General features: G+C 38.2%; 1 protein-coding gene across 1 annotated transcript in view; it reads right to left on the reverse strand.

Annotated features, from left to right (window-relative positions):
• Positions 1–22,994, reverse strand: part of ppp2r1ba (protein phosphatase 2, regulatory subunit A, beta a) — a 36,621-nt gene continuing 13,627 nt past the window's right edge. Inside the window, exons 8-15 of the mRNA XM_079814630.1 lie at positions 12,458–12,528; positions 7,970–8,104; positions 5,894–6,067; positions 5,629–5,689; positions 5,273–5,427; positions 4,634–4,776; positions 4,446–4,537; positions 1–1,655 (exon numbers count right to left, since the gene is read on the reverse strand). Of these exons, the coding sequence (XP_079670756.1) occupies positions 1,639–1,655; positions 4,446–4,537; positions 4,634–4,776; positions 5,273–5,427; positions 5,629–5,689; positions 5,894–6,067; positions 7,970–8,104; positions 12,458–12,528 (848 nt within the window). The 3' untranslated portion in view covers positions 1–1,638. The remainder of the gene's footprint in view (positions 1,656–4,445; positions 4,538–4,633; positions 4,777–5,272; positions 5,428–5,628; positions 5,690–5,893; positions 6,068–7,969; positions 8,105–12,457; positions 12,529–22,994) is intronic.

Below are 22,994 nucleotides of genomic sequence, written 5' to 3' on the forward strand. Positions count from 1 at the left end.
AATTTTACATTTTAAGTCATTGTGAGATGAACAGTTGAAATTAGGACTTTAAAAATTCTGAGATAAAAATACATTTTGGAAATTATGATTAAAAGTCCTAATTATGAGAAAAAGCTGAAATTAGATTTTTTTTTTTAAAGTCTAACTTATGACCAAAACACACAAAGACATGTAAGAGATGAAATCGTACTTGTTAACAATTTTAAATGCGCTTTTAATTTTTTAATTTACACTTATAATACTACTATTTACATTATTTTCATTTTGTGCAATATATTTTTTTACATGCGTTTTTACATTTTGAAATCAGTTTTTACAACAGAAATTAATCAAATCAAAAACTTACTTTTCATCTAAAACAAAATTAATTTCCTATCATCACTGTAAAGCTGCTTTGAAGCAATCTGTGTTGTGAAAAAACCTATGTGAAAAAAAATAGTCTTCAAAAGATAAAGGAAAATTTGATTTCTCATGATATGCCTTCTTCAATAAAACAGCTCTGCTGCAATCCACTCCCAGCTTAGATATCCTCACGCTATATTGCATTTTACTGTATATGACTTGCCGGATTACAGAAGATCCACACAGTGAAATGGGGTTATATAACGTTCTTTATTGAGTTCCCTTCTATCAAGGGCAATGTGACCATATTCATATAAAACCCGAAGCACATTCTAAAGACACTCATTACATAGAATATACTACTATACTGACTGCACTCTGAAGCTGAAGAATCGGACAGTCAACATCAAAGGCAAAAGCAATGAGTTGAGGGAGAGTTTAAGATGCCCTGCGATTAAGCTTCTCAATATACAGACAGCCTAAGCAACCTGTGTGCAAGAGGCATGCAGATGCATTCATATAAAGGACAAAAGTTAAACATCTTAAAAACAAAACAAAAAAAAAGAAAATGTGCAATATGGTCAAATGGCACAGAATGGAGAAGCTTGCCTTCTGAAGATAAAAAGGGCCGTTTTAGGAATGCCCATCCTCTGTTATTACAGTTACAGGAAGGAGATGGAAATTTATCATGGTCCCTTTAAGAAGATAAGCACTTTGAGCACAGTATGAGAGCACGCCACTAAAAGAACAGACAAGCGGCTAGTGCTTTATTGGGTCTTGGTTTTACAACAATCGGTGTACGGCGGGGCACAGGAACAGTGTTCAAATGAGAGTTGCAAGTTGCGGTAGTGATTCGGCCCTTGGTCATGCTGTGCGCATGCACGGGTCAACTCGAGCTTAAAATCAGCACTAAGAGCAAACAAGGTTCAGCCCATCAGCACAGATGACTGTTAAATCTAGACAACGTTTTTCTCTAAACCTATGATGCTTCATTACATTGTTAGGTGGATAGTAAAACGCCATCTAAGTGTATGTCCCCAGGCTGAAGGTTAGCAAGTGACGGATTAGCAAGAGGGGCTCAGCGGGCCTATTGCGGGGTAGGAACGAAGAGCAAGATGGTGTGTGTTGAAAAAGAAAAAAAAAGACTGAGAAGCCAAGTTTCCCCTATAACATTTCTCACTGAGAGGGAACAGAACACATTGTTTCTCCATAAACAGTCCAGTGGATGATCTTGGATGTCAATAAATACAATGGAGGTCAGCTTGAGATGGGTCTTACGTTCAGCGAGAAGGTACTTTAGGCCAGAGAAAGAACTGTAGGAAGAGAATAAAAAGAAATATTAAGGACCCGATATAATGCAAGCGAAATCAAGATGAGGCCAAAAGGAAGTTCATTTGGGAGTTTAAAACAGCTTGCCAAAGCTAAATTTCCATGACGTCACACGTCACTGTTTAGGTGTCCAACCGATTTATCAGATACACTGGAGAGCTGCTTTATATAATTCTAACTGAAAGTGACAAAGTTAATTTAAGTTTAATACCATAACACCGTGTTCTAACCACACGCGATGCACCGATTGCAATTTTCTGATTACCGATTTTTTTGTTAATGAGATATGCCGATACAGATTTTTGCCGATTCCGATTTTCTTTCTAAGAACTATAATTGACAGCATATACAAACAAAAATCCACTTTTTCTTCAAAGCTAAATTTTATTTTTACTATAAAATAAATTATTAAACATTACAACAGGATCTTCTCTCACTTAAACAACTCTCAAAAAGTAAGTGTTCTGTGCCTGGAAAGAAGTAGAAATAACAAATAAAAAATGCTCTTGACTGAAAAACTAATACCGTAGCTTTAATAAGAATCAATGTATATTTTATAGTGAAGTCTATGTAGTGTTTTATTTTTACATTTAATCATTCAATTTCATATTTAAATGTTGCTGTACAGCTCTGAGCTGCCAGTGTAAATCTTTATATATATATTGATGTTATATTATACAATACACCAGGAATATGTACAAGGTTTTTTTTTAAGTAAAGTTTTTAAGTTTAAGTAAGGTTTTCCAAGTCTTTAAAGTAAAATAAAGAAAGAGTATTGCAATAAAAAACTTTTTTTTTTTCTCAATCTCTTTGTCGCCTAAGAATAGAATTGCAAAAAACTGATCATCTTTGACAAGCCATCAGAACCGAACCGAAAACCATGGTTAAAAAACCGAGGTATGTATTGAACCGTGGACTAACTGTATTGTTGCATCCCAAGTAGAGACGTATTATTATTACATAGAGACGGCGCTAAATCTACTGTAGGCTACAACAGTAGCCCAATATATTCTGATTTAAAAAAAAATTAAACCAAACTTTTATTTTGACGGGTTGCCGTGAAGACCTTTGAGTGTCAGTGTTCATTTTCTCAAATGAAACGGTAAATTCTCATGAAGTGAAGGTTTATGCGTTCGGCTGGTCATCCAGCGCCATGAAGTCCATAATTTCTTTGTAATTGCTTTGGTCTTTTCGCTGCTTGTACCAAGGAAAGATAGGAGATGCTGCTGACCTGTGGCTGGCTCTGAGCTCTGGCCAGCTTTAGCCGTTTTACCTTTACTACCTTCTTCAAACTGGGCATGTTCCGCGGGGTGATGGATTTTTAAGTGTCTAATTAGGTTTGTCGTGTTGTACGCTTTCCTGGTGGTTCCGTTGCGGTTAATTTTAACCTTACAAGTTTTACAAATGGCATAATTAGTGTCTTCTTTGCTCACAGTAAAAAAAACTTCCATGCCAACGACATGTTTGCATGCGGCTGTGAGCACGAGCGTGGCGCAAAATCGGAGACACATTAGACTGATAGGCCGATCACCGTTCAGGGCCGATTATGCAGAATATCGGCCAATTCCGATCCCTGGCCGATCAGTCGGTGCATCTCTACACGCGTAACGTGATAAGATTCCAGCAACAAGCAACTTGTCTGTCCACACCAGACGCGTGATAAAAGGTATCTTTTCGAATACAATTTTTCTACGAGTTGTGACAAATCAATCAAAAATCACAGCCAATCAGAACAGCGTGTGGGCGGGCTCTCGCGGCAAGTGTACGGCACCAGAGATTAATCTTGACAGCACTCGCAAGGAAATGGACAAGTAGCCTACATAATCAAATTCACAAATATATCACCATTTAAACATTACTAAAACAATCTGTCATAGAATATACTTATTTGTTCACAGTTTGAACGTTCTTGTTTCCATTTGTTTAATTCAAGATCTGAGGTGAATTATCCATTGTTGCTCCCAGTTACAAAGCTGGGAGCACTAAATGATAAGTCACATTGCACGCTTTTAACATTGAATAAAGCACACAAACATTACCTGAGATCATCATTGCCATGTTTTGTGTTATTCCAGCTGCAGCGTCGCAGAAATTTAAACCGTTTCTAAAATGGAATCATCGCGTGTCGCGGCTGGTTAGGACAAAAACTCTAATTAATATGGAAAAGATACCTTTTATTGTGTGTCGCGGCACGTGTAGTTATGACACGGTGTAAAGCTGTTTGCTTTAAAGCAATCTTTTGTATGAAGTGCTACATAAATAAACATGACTTGACTGGAGTGCTGAATTGCAGAGCTTCTGAAAACATTTCCACATCGCTATGATCAGATGCTTTAACTACCGTTTCCTCACTGCTGACATTTTTGCTGATTATTTTGTTATTGAGAGGAAAGCATGCAGCACATTAACATTCATCTAAACATCACTCCCAGCAGCATGGGCAGCATCAGGATGTTCATTAACAGTATATGACTGGTCAGGTATTTTGAACTTTTTACTCCCAAGCGAAGAACAAATAAATAAACTTCACCCTGAGCAAATCGGTGCCTTAAGAGCTATCCCTTTTAAAATATTATTATTATTATTATTATTATAAATTAAAACAGTTAAACAATATTATTAATCAAACAGTTTTGATATCTTGTTTTTAACTCAAGTGTTATATAATGTTGAGTAATTTTGCACCGATTCAGGTTGTATTTAATAATCATAGTAGCTTTTTGGTTTGTGTTTTTGGTTGCACAACACTCAAGAACAGCAGTTGCGGAACTCACCACTGATGGCCTCTTGGGCAAAATATTTGACATCCATATCTTGATCTGTTGCCAGTTTCTCCAGCACTGGTTTCACATCTGTCTGCAGAGAGCTGTAATCAAAACATCAGGGGAACATGATGCTGAAGCGAGTCACATTAAGAGAAATGTGATTTTCTTTTTCTGGTCAAATGTGGATGATCACATACCTGCTGTCCAGCACAGGTCCAATCTTCTGAAGAGACTTGGCCACATTGAAGCGTACATTGGCTACCTGGTCGTTGGACATCTTTAAAACTACAGGGAGCATGTGTTTGGTGGTAATATCCTGACCACACACCTCAGACAGAGCCTAAAACAGACAGTTTCACACATCAGCGCTGCTACAGGGATCATGAGCTCGGTTCTCAAACTCCTGAAGCGAAGGCTTGATCCAAAAGATCCATTATACAGGTTTTTTTGGAATTTGAATACAATACAATTAAACTTATATCGGTTTTACACTTAAGCCGCTTTTCCACTATCGGGCCGAACGGTTCTCATTTTTAAACTGGGTCATTTATGTAGTAGAAATGTGAAATTATTTTTGAATTTGGTGCCTTCGAGACGGAGAAAAACAAGAAAATATGTTCTGGGCTCAAGTGGATGAAAGACAACAACCCAGAATGCACTTGCCAAACAAAAGTTTTAGATATCAGCCTTCATGGATATAACAAGACAGACAGTAATATATTTTAATGTCAAAGCGTATGTCAAACTGCGCTTTTCCACCTAAGTGCATCAGTACCAACCCCAAACATTTATCTGACTCAGCGGCTGTTTGTTAAAGCTGATAAGCTCTGACTCACATTAATGCAGAAGAGGGTAGTCATCCTGTGCAGGTAGTTGGGGTCATTTGCCATTCCCAGCACTTTGGGCACAATGGTGTTCTGTGCCCACTCGGCTCCAAACTTTTCCACCAGCTTCATCAGGTTACAGGTAGCTGCCTCTCTGATAGCATATACTAAAGATTACAGAGACTAGTGTTAGTCTACTGACAGACTCCAACACTTTATATTTAAGTTTTCCCGCTACAAGCAAACGGAATTGCAAAAAAAGTCTAACATTTAACATTGTGCGGGATACATTATGTGCCAGAATTGAACAATTTTTAACACTTCAGATGAAAAGGAAATTATGAAAATTAAAAAGATAAGTAACCTACCATGATCGACGAGCCAAGCCATGCACAGAGAATTTAGTTTCTCATCGAAGAACTCTACACCCTGGAAGCACCAGAAAGAGGGGAGAAAAAAAAGGATTCCTCAGTTAGATCAGCTTACAGGACCCAAAGTGACTTGGCAGCAATAAGTTAATAGGATGATTAGTTAAAATGCTTTAAGAGACTGAAGAATAAGAACTGGCCAATGGACCAGTCCTATCTTCATTTCAGGATAAAGCACTTGAGGGCACTGACGGTTGGGACTCACCAGCTGTCCAGCCAGAAGGGGCATGTATTCGATGATTGCCAGTCGCACTCTCCATTTGGCATCCTCAGCCAGCTCAACAATAGCCGGAAGCAGAGACTGTGAGAGTTGGCGGATTCCAATCACCTCGTTCACGCAGTCCAAGTTGGAGATGATGTTGAGGCGAACCTCTGGACACTAAAGGAAGGACATGACAATTTGTAACATTCCAGAAAACATGCTAAATATTACTTTAAATTACTAGTAGTAGCTAATTATTAAAACTAAAATACAAAATATATTAAAGCTTAATATAAAAACAAAACAAAAAAACATAAAATGACAATGTCAGATGTGCTTTGTTGCTAGGTGGTACTTTCCTTTTTACACGGGGGTTAGTTACCCTACATTATGATGTTTCTTGTGTCTGTGCTATTCCCTTCAAAGCAAACAAACCAGCATGACTTTATTTTCTTTACAAAAACAGTTGTGTCGAAGTAAGCCAGAAATGTGCAAGTTCTGCGCAAATCAGCTATATTTCATATTCATATTGACTCACGAGTTGAGCATGTGCGCTAAATCTGCACAGATCACAAACTTCCCCAGCAAATTGAGTGAACACAATTTGTAAAACATAACTCGCCAAATTGGCTAGTTCACATCGTCACCCACCACAGTTGATTTTTACCCACATTTGATGGGTGTTAATTTTAAACCATGTCATTATGAAATTGCACATATACTGTGTGTGTAAAAGCAAACTGTAATAGTAGAGTTCAACTAAAGTTGTATTAGTTGGCAAAATGGTAATGTTAGTAGTGTTAGACGAGTTGTATTAGAAGTACGCTAGCTGATTTGGTGGAAATAACACTAACAATGTTAAAATCAAAAAGCCATGTCAGGCTAATTAACAGTCCCAAGCTTTCCATATCAATATTGCCAATTAAATTAAAGGTTATCGTAACGCTACTTTACAAGATTCTTACGTTAAGGCATGCGAGCAGACCTGCTAGAGATGGCTCTCTACAGTCGTGCATGTGCAAGGGACAGTTGCTGGGTTTTTTTGTGATATTCTCATGATTTCATGAGACCCTAGGTGTGTTCGACTTGAAGCGATCGGTGTATGACATCAAAGTACAGCAAGAGCGATAAAAGAGCAGACGGCTCTGTATGCTTTCAAATTGCTCTCAAATTGCTCTCTTAGTACTTTGATGTCATACACGATCAGTCTCCTCTCCAAAGACTGTCCTAGACAAAAATCACAATGACCTATTTTGGATCCAAAATGGGAGATTTCACAGAAAGGTGACAAGTTGGCATCCCTGATAATAATAGTATATAAATACTGACGTCAAACACTGATACCATTTTCTCAATATGCTTTTTTAAATACCACAAATGAAAGTGCAGACTTTATGTTTTACTTGTGTGTAATCAAACTACCAAACGGTTTGTCTGATTCATTATAATCAAGCAATTTTTTTGCACTTACTACAGCATGTTGCGCTATGATCATCTCTGCATGCAGTCAGCAAGGTACCATTCAGTGTCAATTGTATCACAATTCACAGGTGTATAACTATGTGACAGGATTTTTTTTTTTTTTTTTTTTTTTTTTTACACACAGCACTACTCCTGAACAAACAATCCAAGAACTAACACCGAATAGGAAACTGCTTCCTGTCTTAAAACATGGATCAATGCAAGCTGCAGTCCAGGAGGTGGCTTTGTTCTATTTATTTCATGCAGTCGGTGTGACTGACAGATGTTCAAAGACTACTCCCAAGCAACTTAAAGAAGACCCATCACAATAGACAGCAGCAAGCAACAAAAAGCTCCAGTAAAATAAAGAGACATGAGATAGTGTGCCACACTCATCCATTCATCTCTCACTTCAATGCTTTCTGCTTTCCACTAAAAGGCTAGCATTAGCAATGCCTCACCTCGACAGGATCAAAGTGAGCAGTTGCACAGAAGCATCATCTGTGACTGCAACATGACGCAAATTACCTCAGCCAGACTTGTGCTGGCGAGCTCACACACACACACACACACACACACACACACACACACACACACACACACACACAGCAGGCTTACCTCATCTTTGAGCTGTGCCAGGAAAAGGGGAAGCAGGTGCTCAATGGTGTTGTCTTTGCCTAAGATGGTAGAGAGGCCCATAATGACTGACGCCAGTGCAGACTTCACATGCTGATTAGTGTCTGAAACAAGTTCCTGTTGACAGAGGAGCAAACACCGCAAGGCCATGAAAGGACATTTTTGATACAATCCTCAATCACTTGTAATACCTGAAGGCTACATAAACTGAAATCTCACTGGTGTCAGCATCATCTATTGGAGCTTTGGTATTTTTCTACCAACCCAACTGGGGGTGTTATATACTATGTGAATGTAAAAATGGTAGGGATTTGCGATATAGGTGTATTTGGGCTATCAGTGGGCTAAACTGTATTTAGGTACTGATTTACTGTACTCAAGTGTTACATCGTGTGAAGCTTTTTTCGTTTAGATGCTAGAATATCCGATTAAAAATAAAAAAAAAATTTAAATCAATGACGTAGCACTCTATTGTACTGTACTAAATTCCCTGGATTGTGCAAAAATATGCACTCAATTTTCAGCAAAAACAACTATATTACATACATACTGTATGTTACACTACATGTATACTAACATTCAAAAGTTTGGGATCAATAAGACCTAAAGAAAATGTATTTTTTCAGTATCCTGAAAAAAATGTTTCATGGTTTCCACAAAAAATTAAGCAACAACTGTTTTCAACATTGATAATGATAAGAAATGTTTCTTTAGCACCAAATCAGCATATGAGAATATTTCGGCAGGACCATGCGACACTCAATATAATGTTTTTACTCAGGAGACTTACATTGCAGAGGGAACTTGGAACATGTTGAATGTTTCTATGGCAATGAAAGATGTCAAAGCTCTCTCTCTGAGAAAGATTGTAATGTACTTCAGCTACACTAAAAGTTTGGAATAAAATGTGCTGTGCTGTGCTGTCAAGAATCTTGACATTTTTTGGATCTATGCTTTGGGCAAGTGTGGGCAGGTATTTTGGCGGGCATATACAAAACAAGTGACACATTCTCAAAAATATATTAGCTACTAAAACACCTGTCCAACAGCGGTTTGAATCTATGCCAAAATATTTTCACCAGAACAAAATGCTTTTTACAATCCAAGAGAAAACACTGATACACATTAAGTGAGCCAGTGCAGAAAAGTGTTCTAGTGTTGCTACAGCCAGTAGGTCAGCGTACAGACACAATGACACACTGTTAATCTGATCTTGTTTAAGTCTTAGATGCTTGGAGAACAGATGCTGACTCAAGAGTTATCTGCCAGTAACTGATCCAGGATTGGAACTACACACAAATAAAATGTGAGGAGCACTGGAACAACAAGGAACAAGCAATCAGCCTGAAAAGTGACAGATTGCAGAGATGATGTTGACTGAAGTGCTGACCAACCTCTACAATGCGCCCAAATTTCACGGCAGGCGACTAAGGGTACGTTTACACGGCAACGACGTACAAAAAACTGAAAGTTTTTTTATTTATTTTCTTTACAGATGACAACGTCATCAAAACGATCCCAGTTGACACGGAACAATGAAAATGACTAAAAACGCTTTATTATGTATGCTAGGTCAGTAGTTGGCGATGTCACTTTGAAAAGAAAGAATACGCCCCTGCGCATATATGCATTCTGTGATTAACCTGTTAGCCTTCACCCCCGCTTTTTGTAGTTTACAGAGAGACAATCACAATATAGTTTTCAAAAACACAAAAGTTAGCATTTTCAAGCACCCAAAATGCTGTCGTGTAAATGAACGGCCAAAGCGCATAAAAGGTTTATCGTTTTTAGTTGAAAAACGGTGTGGTGTAAACAGCCCCTGAAGCATGTTTTTAATTAGCCAATGGCTAGTAAATTGTATGATTTGACTCGGTGATGACTGAGTTAGAGGCAAAACATTTAGTGCACATATTTCATTGCTTTACGAACAGTCACTTGGCTGAGAGAGCCCTCTGTCGCTTTCGCTCACACTCAAAATGAGAAAGAGAGGCTTACACATGCCGCGTAAAGAGAATTGTCATGCTAAATCTAAATGCAGGGCTCGACAATAAGGACTGCCAGATGGCCAAGAATTGACAGAACTGCCACTGTCCCGATCGGGCCAGTGCTGCATCGCCATGACATTTTATCATTTGGACGTGTTTTTAAGCCTTGCCAATTTAAACATTTATTCCTGCTGCTGTCTGTGTTATTAATGTTAATCAAACAACAAAAGACTTACTGCAACCAATTTAATTGATAAAGTGAAGAACAAACTGTTTTGTTTTTTACATTTGATTACAATTTCTGTACCTAATCTATCTAACTACTAGATCTATCTAAAAAACCTGAAAAGCACTTTTTATTTCATTTGGATCTGTATTTTATAGTTTATTTGTGCTATTGCTTGTAGTTTGATTATTTGTTCTTATTTGAATCTTTTATTTGTCTTTTAATTTATATAGAAATTTTTCCATACTAGCCAAAGGCGACTCAAGCTTCAGTGGCCCTCATTTATCAAAAGTGCGTACACCAATTTTCCAGCGTACACCTGGCGTACACCCAAAACCACGGTGACTTTGAGATTTATCAAAATGGACGTTGGCGTATGGCACGCTCAAATCCTACACCAGCTCAGGAGGTGGTGTACGCACGTTTTGAGTTGCAAAACGAAAATGCGCAGAAAAACAATTCCTAACACCACAAAACGCACTGACAAAGATATGCTAAATTATGACCCACTGTAAAAACAACAACAACAACAACAACAACAACAACAACAAATAAAGCCCTATTCGCACGGGATAAGTATTATCTGGGGACCTCGTGTGATTTAGAAATTACTCCCCCACATCTGAATTTTGCGTGGCGCATTCGCACGGGATAAGCTGTGATTTTACTCGAATTTACTGACTATCTTCCGGATATGATGTTACTTGAAAATGTTTTTTCGTTATATAGCTATATGAAATTATAAACAGTCGTATCGATATCATTTTGATTGTTTTATAGGCTAGTAATACAAATAATTTCGTTCAGTTAGAGAACAGACGCAATTAAAAACGTAAGTGAGCAATATAATAACAATATACGACGGAAGATTCAGTTTCAAAGCTAATGTATAAGTGCCCATTTAAGCGAGTTGTCATTGTACTGTTCTGTTTTTGTGTTTTTCATTAAGAATAATATTAAACACACCATTCAAGCAATTTACTCCCAAATTGTGCTCATTCTAAAGTGAAAGTGGTAGCCTATAATCCGCGCGGCCGCACAGGAATTCATAACGGTGCACATATGCAGCCAGTGCCATTCTTCGTGAAAGATAAAGATAGAAATGCTCACAGGGCACAAAAACCTTGCAAAAATGATATACAATCCGCCTAATCCCGGCCAAATAGATGCCGATTCGCACGGGACTAATATCATCACCTCGGTGTTCTGCGAAATATGGTAGGTATTTGCGGGGGAAATTTTACTTTACATATTACAGACATGGCCGATTCGCACGGGATTAAGATCACAGACATTCTCTGCGATTATTACAAATCACCAGATGTCCCCACATATACTAATCCCGTGCGAATAAGTAATTATAAACTTCAGTGTTTATTTTTGTGCAACATGGACTTCAATGTTTAATTTGTGTGACTTTACCAAAGCATTTGATTTGTAGGCATATGTATTCCTCCAGTTAGGCCCGGCAGCTGCGCACGGACTGGGACTGAAAATAATTCAGACTGACAAAATAATAAAAATTACATTCTTTTTCTTTTAAATAATAATAAAATAAATAATAATAATAATAATAATAATAATAATAATAATGACATTCTTCTTCTAAATAGCAATAAGCGTCATTAATAATACAAATCATAATAATAATAATAAGAATCTTACAAATTGTCATGCAATTATATTAATGTGAATGAATGGTACTCCACATCACATCATCATCACTATTGTACAACCCAATACATGAGATGTGATACGAAATTAAATGCGTATTATTTCAAAACACGTGCTGTAAAATAATGAATTGTGATAGGTAATTTCTCATCCAAACAGCTATTTAAACTGGATTTCCACCGTACACCTTTTTGTGGGAGCCTTTAATCCCACTCTTTAAACTCCCAAATAAAACAATTTAGTTTTTTTCCACTTCCCTGGTGATGGTCTGGATCTCCACGTCAGAGAAGTTTCGCTTCTTTGCCGTCTTCCGAGTCTCCATGGCGTAAAATGAGGGCGTGGGGGAGGCAGAGACTTGAATATATAGGGGCGTGTTATTCTAAATGACGATCGTTTTCAGCCGTGGCATTTATCAAGGGCAGGTTTTGCGTACGCCTGGATTTCAGAGGTGCGCACAGCTTCATAAATCAGGCGGTGAGAGGAGTGTAAGCATAATCTTACGCCAACATATACGCCCGTTTCTACGCAAGATTGATAAATGAGGCCCAGTGAGACCATAGAGAGTTGGTTGACTGAGCCTTTTACCTTAACACAGGGGAGAATGTGTGACATGATGATAGTCTCTCTGCTGTCCTCTGGCAAATTTTCACAGAATTCTGAGGATAAGAAAAATAAACAATTAGGGTCATTACAATAAACTAAATGTTGGTAGGCAATACCAGTACAATTTCACAAAAAGACCTGCTTAAGAGCAAATTTACAAGCAAACTGCAGACTAGATGGGCCTTTTGTTAAGTCATCTACAGTCTTTGAACCCCAGTTTGCTACAATGCCAGCTACACTACAAAAATCCTAGTAAAATATTTTATTCTTTAAGTGAGGAACTGAACATATTAAAGCTGAAAAAAGGCAAACTTCAGCTAATTCAAAATTTGAGATTAAATGAAGAAAACAAACATTCTGGAATACAAGTCACTTTTTTTAACTTGCTGTGATTCATTTAAGAGCAGTTGCAATGCAAAGGTCCTCCTTACCATGAAAAAAATTACCAAAAGAACAAAACCCTTTTTAAGTTGTCCATTTCTAGTCCTGTAATATACTGTATTAATGTGCTTCAACAGAAATATCCACCACATATGAGGTGAGCAACAATGCTAAAATAAAAATTTAAACCAACCATATTTCATGCTTTCAAAAGAGGGATCAGAGACCAAGGTTTTTCCTACATTGAAAATGTTTTGGCGGCCGCCAAAAATTGTCCCGCCAAAGCCTTATTTGATAAATTTAATAAATTTATGATTGATGTAGTAGATGACTGCTGCGCTTGCGTTAACTGAGTGACAGAGAGAACGATCAGAGAGCTCCTCCCCCGCTCACACTCTCTCTGTCTTCAAAATAAGCGTTCTTAGCTTTCTAATATTTCACATATTACGTTAATCAAAAGGTCGAAAGACCGAATCCATGTTGCATGTGGCGCTATCAGACAATGTTTTCCTTTAATTACCGCTGGGTGTGAATTGCGCTCACAATTTTTTGACTCCTCTCTGACCAGCTGACAAACCATACTTTCAATAAACGGGAAACAAATCCGATCCGGTTATTAATTGTTTTCTGTGTGTTGACAAATCTTTTGCGATGTTCTAACAGACGGGATTCGCACATAACGCGTCTGCTAATGTCCGATTCGCGACCTAATGACTCCTTTGAACCGAATAATTTTAACGACTGGTTAGAACAACTGATCTGTCCAACACTGAACTCACGAATCAGATTAATCATTTACTCAGAACACCTCTGAAATGAGAACACAAGTGTGCTTACCCAATTTAGCAAGAGTGGGTGTAAGAGTTAGTTTTAATTATCCACAGTCTTTCAGCTTATTCATATTCACAATGTGTAGTAAAATAAATAGCCTATAAATCATTTAGTTTAGACTGGAGTGAGGTGAACCCAGAACAAAGTTGTTATTAGCTAGCTGATAATTTTATGAAATTGTATATGGCAGAAAATGTGTCTATTTGTTCTTTTTTTTTAAATACTACTTTTTAATATTGATATGATTATATACCAAAACAATTATCTGTAAATAGTGTAAAAATAAGGTATCAAAAGATAAGCAAAAATTACAAACTTTATTTGAATTTATTTAAAATGTATTGTCAGTATTGCGCTTGCAGATCACGTGGGTAGGGTACTTTTTTACTGTGTGTGTGTGTGTGTGTGTGTGTGTGTGTGTGTGTGTGTGTGTGTGTGTGTGTGTGTGTGTGTGTGTGTGTGTGTGTGTGTGTGTGTGTGTGTGTGTGTGTGTGTGTGTGTATGGATGGATGACCATGTCTGTCAGCCACCACCGAAGACCATTTTTGACCCAGGAAAAACCCTGGAGACACCCCTTTTTAAACTATTTAAACAGTAAGCATTTTGCAGAAAGCTGGAGGCATGCCTGAGCAATAAATACCCTCATTGTGTCATAACAGCACTGCCTTTTAAAGGGGTATAATTAAGAGGTCACAGCGCTTCAGTGCTCTGTCACGCCCATAACGTTTTAATGGTTAAGTTTATATAATAGAACAATTATAAATACAAATAACTTTAAATACAAAGCTAAATTAATGTCAACGCTTATTACGATCAACAATTCATCTTACTACTTTGCTCTACAACAATGCGTTACGGGCGTGACCATTACGGACGCTTCATATTAAATCATATGCATATGACTATTACTGTGATCGGTTTCAGGCATACCGTATATATCCATGCATATCCAATAAATCGCAATAATCTTTGTGCTTTGTTAGTTTTAATAAGAAAAAAGGTCTCAACATTCAAGTTCAGTCGATTTTATAACAAAATTCAAACAAAAGATGAAACGCTCTTTAATAAAGCGTGACTGTAGCGCAGTTTAAGCGGATCACGCACACATGAACCGATCTTTTCCCAGTTCCAGAACGAAATATGAATGTCAGAAGGTAGGCATGATACAGTACAACTTACAGAAGTGCATTGTGTCTCATAGGACATTCGGGATATCGCGTTTTCCCTCTTGGTTAAAACATGAATATTCATCATAATCCCGCGATCAAGCTGCCAAAATAATAATAATGATATTGCAATAATTTTTAAATGTTTTAAAATAAAATGTGATCATTTTGACTCACGACTGTGCTTTGAACTGCATATACTGGCCGAAAACCATGCAATCATCTAGGCCCTGTCCACTCGGAGACGCGTTTAGCTGTATACGTAAAAATTTTGTATCGTATCAGCGTTTCGTCCAGACGGATCCAGCATTTTAGGAGCCTGAAACTGGTTTTTTTTTTTAAACCGGGTCCCAGACTGGATAAATCTGAAACCGACACCCTTGCGTTTTCTTGTGTACAGCCAATCCGTATATTTTGTGAAACTGATGTCCTTACACAAAATCCCATGGTAAAGACTAGAAGGGATCCAGCTACAGCCACTGGGTATGCACACATCAATATTGCGTCATTTAATTATTGTATTGTTGTAAGGGTAGGTTTAGAGTTGGGGTAGGTGTAGTCGTTAATAAAACACAATCTGGTAAGTAGCAAATTTATTCATTGTTATTTTATCGTGAGATTTTGCCTCGCTTCCGACCGTTGCTGTACCCCTTCTAGATTTGAATACTATAAGATAAACATTAATATTTGGAAAGGAAAATCAAGGTCTCTAAATTGAGTCTTGAACAACGCTTGCGCTTGTCAACAGGAGAAATAATCCATAACCATTTGAAACAGCGATTTAGTGTAATAAAGTTGATTAATTGTGATATCTTACTGTACTGGTGTCGCAGATTTCAATATTTGGTGGTTTAAATGTTTAAATTTATGTTCTGTGGAGAGCCAACCCTTCTTCATTCAGTGGATATTATTATTGGTTTACACAGTGTAATTCACAGAATTCCTAAAAAAATATGTTGTCACCTAAGACTTTTGTCACGTCCATAACGCATGTCTATTTCCTTCATCTAAAATATAAAACACGTAGACTGAAATGTTTTACCTTTATTGAGGGACTATATAAAAAACGGTTCAATATACAGGTGATGGTCATATAAACTCACCTAAAGGATTATTAGGAACACCATACTAATACTGTGTTTGACCCCCTTTCGTCTTCAGAACTGCCTTAATTCTAGGTGGCATTGATTCAACAAGGTGCTGAAAGCATTCTTTAGAAATGTTGGCCCATATTGATAGGATAGCATCTTGCAGTTGATGGAGATTTGTGGGATGCACATCCAGGGTACGAAGATCCCGTTCCACCACATCCCAAAGATGCTCTATTGGGTTGAGATCTGGTGACTGTGGGGGCCATTTTAGTACAGTGAACCCATTGTCATGTTCAAGTAACCAATTTGAAATGATTCGAGCTTTGTGACACGGTGCATTATCCTGCTGGAAGTAGCATTCAGAGGATGGGTACATGGTGGTCATAAAGGGATGGACATGGTCAGAAACAATGCTCAGGTAGGCCGTGGCATTTAAACGATGCCCAGTTGGCACTAAGGGGCCTAAAGTGTGCCAAGAAAACATTCCCCACACCATTACACCACCACCACCAGCCTGCACAGTGGTAACAAGGCATGATGGATCCATGTTCTCATTCTGTTTACGCCAAATTCTGACTCAACAGAAATCGAGACTCATCAGACCAGGCAACATTTTTCCCGTCTTCAACTGTCCAATTTTAGTGAGCTCGTGCAAATTGTAGCCTTTTTTTCCTATTTGTAGTGGAGATGAGTGGTACCCGGTGGGGTCTTCTGCTGTTGTAGCCCATCCGCCTCAAGGTTGTGCGTGTTGTGGCTTCACAAATGCTTTGCTGCATACCTCGGTTGTAACGAGTGATTATTTCAGTCAAAGTTGCTCTACTATCAGCTTGAATCAGTCGGCCCATTCTCCTCTGACCTCCAGCATAAACAAGGCATTTTCGCCCACAGGACTGCCGGATGTTTTTCCCTTTTCACACCATTCTTAGTAAACCCTAGAAATGGTTGTGCGTGAAAATCCCAGTAACTGAGCAGATTGTGAAATACTCAGACCGGCCTGTCTGGCACCAACAACCATGCCACGCTCAAAATTGCTTAAAATCACCTTTTTCCCATTCTGACATTCAGTTTGGAGTTCAGGAGATTGTCTTGACCAGGACCACACCACTAAATGCATTGAAGCAACTGCCATGTGATTGGTTGATTAGATAATTGCATTAATGAGAAATTGAACAGATGTTCCTAATAATCCTTTAGGTGAGTGTAATTAGAATATAATCAAAAAGTTGATTTATTTCACCAATTCCATTCAAAAAGTGAAACTTGTATATTATATTCATTCATTACACACAGACTGATATATTTTAAATGTTTATTTCTTTTAATTTTGATGATTATAACTGACAACTAAGGAAAATCCCAAATTCGGTATCTCAGAAAATTAGAATATTACTTAAGACCAATACAAAGAAAGGATTTTTAGAAATCTTGGCCTACTGAAAAGTATGAACATGAAAAGTATGAGCATGTACAGCACTCAATACTTAGTATTTTGCCTGAATTACTGCAGAAATGCAGCGTGGCATGGAGTCGATCAGTCTGTGGCACTGCTCAGGTGTTATGAGAGCCCAGGTTGCTCTGATAGTGGCCTTCAGCTCTTCTGCATTGTTGGGTCTGGCATATCGCATCTTCCTCTTCACAATACCCCATAGATTTTCTATGGAGTTAAGGTCAGGCGAGTTTGCTTGCCAATTAAGAACAGGGATACCATGATAAACAGGTACTGGTTGCTTTGGCACCATCACTGACTATGGAAACTTTACACTGGACCTCAAGCAATGTGGATTGTGTGTAGGGATGAAACGGTATGGAAATTTAACATCACGATTATAGTGACCCAAATTATCACGGTTATCAATATTATCACGGTTTTGTTCAAACGAAATGAAAGTGTTCAAAAAGAACAGATGCACACACTTAAAACATTTCAACAAGTTTTATATTTGAAATTCAACAAACAACAAATAACTAAAGCAGCTCTAAGCACTTTTTTAAGCTAGATTCTGTGGGATTGCATCAATAGCAACGCATAACACATAAATAATAATAATTTGTCGTAAATATAATCTCTAATATTATCACTGTAAATATATTCCCAAGCAATATTCTCATCAGTGTTCAGCAATGATGCATTTAAATCTAGCATATTTTGTGTTAGAGCCCAAACAGTATCCTAGTGAAATAATGCATATCCATATTTCCATATGATTTGACAGTTTATTTTATTAAATATCAAAATGTGTGCATCATACCTGACACCTAGATGAACACTTTACAGTCTTTTTATGACTGTCATTCTCTTCAAATGCTATTGAAGTTTGAAACGTGTATAACGTTACCAATGTTGTATGTAACTTTACAGACGGTCCCTAAATTCGCCTGCGTTATGCCAGTCATATCAGATGCGCTGTGGTTCAGCTGTGTTTTTTTAAACCATTTTCGCTGCGGAAATAGAACAAAAACAGTCAACCTCTGTATGATGAGTGAATCTCCTGCATACATCGCTCGTTTATCTCTGCTTTGAGTGCAGATTTCAGCGTGTGAGAGCGGCGCGCGCTCTGAACAAAACTCCAGCTAATCTGAACGCCTCTGATTATGAGATATTGCATTCATAAACTCAATAGAAGCACGTGTAAGTGCTTATAATGCGCAACGCGATTATAACAGATGGCTTTTGAGAAGACTATTATAAGTTCAACAGCCAGAGTGGCTAGTGTGCAGCCGAAATAACGTTACACTCGCAAATGGCGGTTGTTAATGTCAAACCCTGATTATTATCCCTTAAATGTCACCCTAGTCTTGTCTGAATTTGTTCGTTCGCTTCACGTTATTATTTCCCAGACGTAGGTTTGGTATTGAGGTCAAAGTCCACTTGCCTTGCGTTCGTAGTTTTGAAGTGTTTTCCCTATTACAGCGACTTTCTTCTGGCATGTTTGCAGACAGGGTGACCATCTTAGATAAAGTTTCCCTCAGGACTTTTGTAAAAGCCAAAATATGACCACGCCTCAGATTTGGTCCTTTTAGAGGCTGAAAAATCCCCAGAGTGCTGTCACTGCCTTCTGCCATTTCTCCTCATTCAGAAAACAGCAGTGCGCTGCGCCAGACTGACGCTGACTGGACAAGATTTACCGCGAGTTTTCACAACCGTGATAATCACACGCGGTTTTAATGATAATAAAATTTTATACGATATTACTAACCGTCACTAAATTTTATCGTGGTTTAGCGTGAAACCGGTAATCGTTTCATCCCTAATTGTGTGCCTCTCCTCTCTTCCTCCAGACCCTGGTTTCCAAAGGAAATGCAAAATTTACTTTCATCAGAGAACATAACTTTGGACCACTCAGCAGCAGTCCAGTCCTTTTTATCTTTAGCCCAGGCAAGACGCTTCTGACGCTGTCTGTTGCTCAAGAGTGGCTTGACACAAGGAATGCGACAGCTGAAACCCATGTCTTGCATACGTCTGTGCGTAGTGGTTCTTGAAGCACTGACTCCAGCTGCAGTCCATTCTTTGTGAATCTCCCCCACATTTTTGAATAGGTTTTGTTTCACAATCCTCTCCAGGGTGCGGTTATCCCTATTGCTTGTACACTTTTTTCTACCACATCTTTTCCTTCCCTTCACCTCTCTATTAATGTGCTTGGACACAGAGCTCTGTGAACAGCCAGCCTTTTTTGCAATGACATTTGTGTCTTGCCCTCCTTGTGCAAGGTGTCAATGGACGTCTTTTGGACAACTGTCGAGTCAGCAGTCTTCCCCATGATTGTGTAGCCAACAGAACTAGACGGAGAGACCATTTAAAGGCCTTTGCAGGTGTTTGGAGTTAATTAACTGATTAGAGTGTGGCACCAGGTGTCTTCAATATTGAACCTTCTCACAATATTCAAATTTTCTGAGATACTGAATTTGGGATTTTCTTAGTTGTCAGTTATATTCAAAATTAAAATAAATAAACATTTGAAATATATCAGTCTGTGTGTATTGAATGAATATAATATACAAGTTTCATTTTTTTGAATGGAATTAGTTAAATAAATCAACTTTTGATGATATTCTAATTATATGACCAGCACCTGTATTGGTATTAAATGCATTCTCTAAGAATTTATATTTACAGTTTTGACAGCAAATGTCATGTCCATAACGCTGAAATTGCCCTTGAAGCAATTAATGTCAAGCAAACAAAATATGAACAAACCGCGCAAATTTGGATTTGTGACTAATAAGAAAAGTATTCAACTTCATAGTAGGGGCGGGATGATTTATTTTATTTTTTTGCCTTTATAGTTCACCGACAATGTTTGTACTTCAAATATACTAATGGTTTTTCCTGGGTCAAAAATGGTCTTCGGTGGTGGCTGACAGACATGGTCATCCATACACACACACACACACGCACGCACAGAAAAAAGTACCCAACCCACGTGATCTGCAAGCGCAATAATGACAATAAATTTTAAATAAATTCAAATAAACAGTTTGTAATTTTTGCTTATCTTATTTTGATACCTTGATGTTTGTTTTTGTTCCTCATTGTTTTGGTATATAATCATATCAATATTAAGTAGTAGTATTAAAAAAAAATTAACAGCCACATTTTTTGCCATATACAATTTCATAAAATGATCAGCTAGCTAATAACAACTTTGTTCTGGTTTCACCTCACTCCAGTCTAAAAAAAATTAAATAAGGCTATTTATTTCACTACACATTGTCAACATAAATAAGCTGAAAGACTGGATAAAATTCTTACTATCCACTCTTGCTAAATTGGATGAGCACACTTGTGTTCTCATTTCAGAAGTGTTCTGAGTAAATGATTAAACTGATTCGTTAGTTTAGTGTTGGGCAGATCAGTTGTTTTAAACAGTCGTTAAAATTATTCAGTTCAAAAGAGTCATTAGATCAGCGAATCGGACATTAGCAGATGTGTTGTGTGCGTATCCCGTCTGATAGAACATCGCAAAAGATTTGTCAACACACAGGAAACACTTCATAACTGGATAGGATTTGTTTCCCGTTTATTGAAAGTATGGTTTATGTCAGCTGGTCAGAGAAGAGTCAGCGTTTTTTGAGCGCAATTCACACCCAGCAGTAATTCATAGGGCTGGGTATTGTTCAAAATCTTTCGATCCGGTGCCAATTTCAAGACCTCAGTTTCGATACCGGATCCTAATGATACTTTTTTCGATACCATATATTTTAAAATCCATTTCAGCATCAACAAAAATACATTAAACACAAAACTTTTATTTTTCACCTTAATTAAAGGGGTGGTAAACCACGATTTCACTTTTCTAACTTTAGCTAGTGTGTAATGTTGCTGTTTGAGCATAAACAGCATCTGCAAAGTTACAACGTTCAAAGTTTAAAGGTCCCATGGCATGGCATTTTTCTATTATTTTATAGTGTTTTCTGAGGTGTACTTATATTATTAGTATGATTTTTACATCATAAAATGTCATAATTTAGAAATAAAAGGCATTTTTTCTATACTGCTGTTTGCCCTGTGGCTGAATGCCCTGCTTCAAGAGGTGTGTCTGCTGTGAGACTTCAGTAAAAACGCCCACTGTTGTGATTGGCTGACATCTTTGCATTTTAAATGAGCGGAGGGGGCGTGGTTTAACGAGGCACGAGCAGGCACGAGTCTGCCAGAGAGACGGATGGACCTGTGTTCACTTCTCATCAGTTCTCTCAGCATGTCTCAGTTCAGGGTGAACTGTTGTAGTTACTAGAATATACTTCAGGTTATTAGTTTATTTCTAGTCGGAGGGGCTGTCACTCATGTCAGAAAGTTAGTAACTTTAGTAAATTATGGATCAGCGCTGACTCGAGACGCGAACCGTTTAGAACGATTCAGTCCGATTTGGTGAACTGGTTCGGTTCACTAAAAAGAACCGATTCAAAAGAATGATTCGTTCGCGAACCGGACATCACGGAGACGAAGTGATTGCTAACAAAGTTATTTATAGTAACTACTGAGTTATGAGAGCGCTGTCAGTCAGCGCGAGTTTATTGTGTTTGTATCTGAGAGTTCTGAATAAACACGAGTCCCAGTCACGCCGAGTCCTCTTCATCATTATTCTACCAACTTTGTAACACATGCAATGTACCATTACAGCGAGATGAACGAGTTAGTAAGTGTTGAGTATAGCATTATTTCTAGATATGTTCCAATCATATGAATAGCGTCATTGACGCGCATTGAGTAACGTTACACAGCGCAAACAAAGACACGACAGCAGTAATCGAATGTAATCCAGTTTATTGTGGGGAAAGCTGGCTAGCCTAGCCGGATACCCTCACGCTTACCCCCCTTCTGCTTAATCTCACGCCGCGTTTGGTGCCTCCGCTGTGGGCCAGATGCAGTACTGGGGGTCGGGGATGTTGGAGGCCGAGCTTCGGCGTGCGTGAAGTTTATCTCTAAAGATGTGACTGCTGATGTTAAACAGAAAAGACTGTATGCACATTTTAGAACAGATAGACGCGACAAGGACGTACAAAAACACTGACTCACAAGATAGAAAACACGAAAACACCGTTCTGTCGGGAGAGAGAGAAGCCGCTGCGTGTCCACAACTAATAAATAATAAGCTACACATAAGAAATCAATGATCACAGATCAGAAGGAACTGAAGAAAGACTTCTGTTTTCATTTGTACATCCAAACACTGAGAAACTGCCAGTGTTCACTCGTTCACAAGTAACGTTAATGATCTCGAGTGTTTGCATGGGTGTGGCAGATTCTCTGGGTGGAGGAAAGGGAGGTAACCGTTCCTGCTTGGACGTCAAACCAGGAGACTTCAGGATTGGCTCGTCTGGCCTGTCATTTTCTCAAAGGCAGAGAGAGACAGCCAGAACTCGGGTTTACACCGATCAACATTTCTATCCACTTGGGGACAATATTCAGGCTAGGGGAACTCATATTAATGTTGAAATACCTCATAAAATGAAAATTTCATGCCATGGGACCTTTAAAGCAAAGGGAGATATTTGCTTTTAAAGAAATCAATTTCTAAGGACTACAGCAAATGGCCGTTAGAGACTACTAGA

Source organism: Gobio gobio (assembly GCF_949357685.1).
Source record: "Gobio gobio genome assembly, chromosome: 4".
Taxonomy (NCBI): Eukaryota; Metazoa; Chordata; class Actinopteri; order Cypriniformes; family Gobionidae; genus Gobio; species Gobio gobio.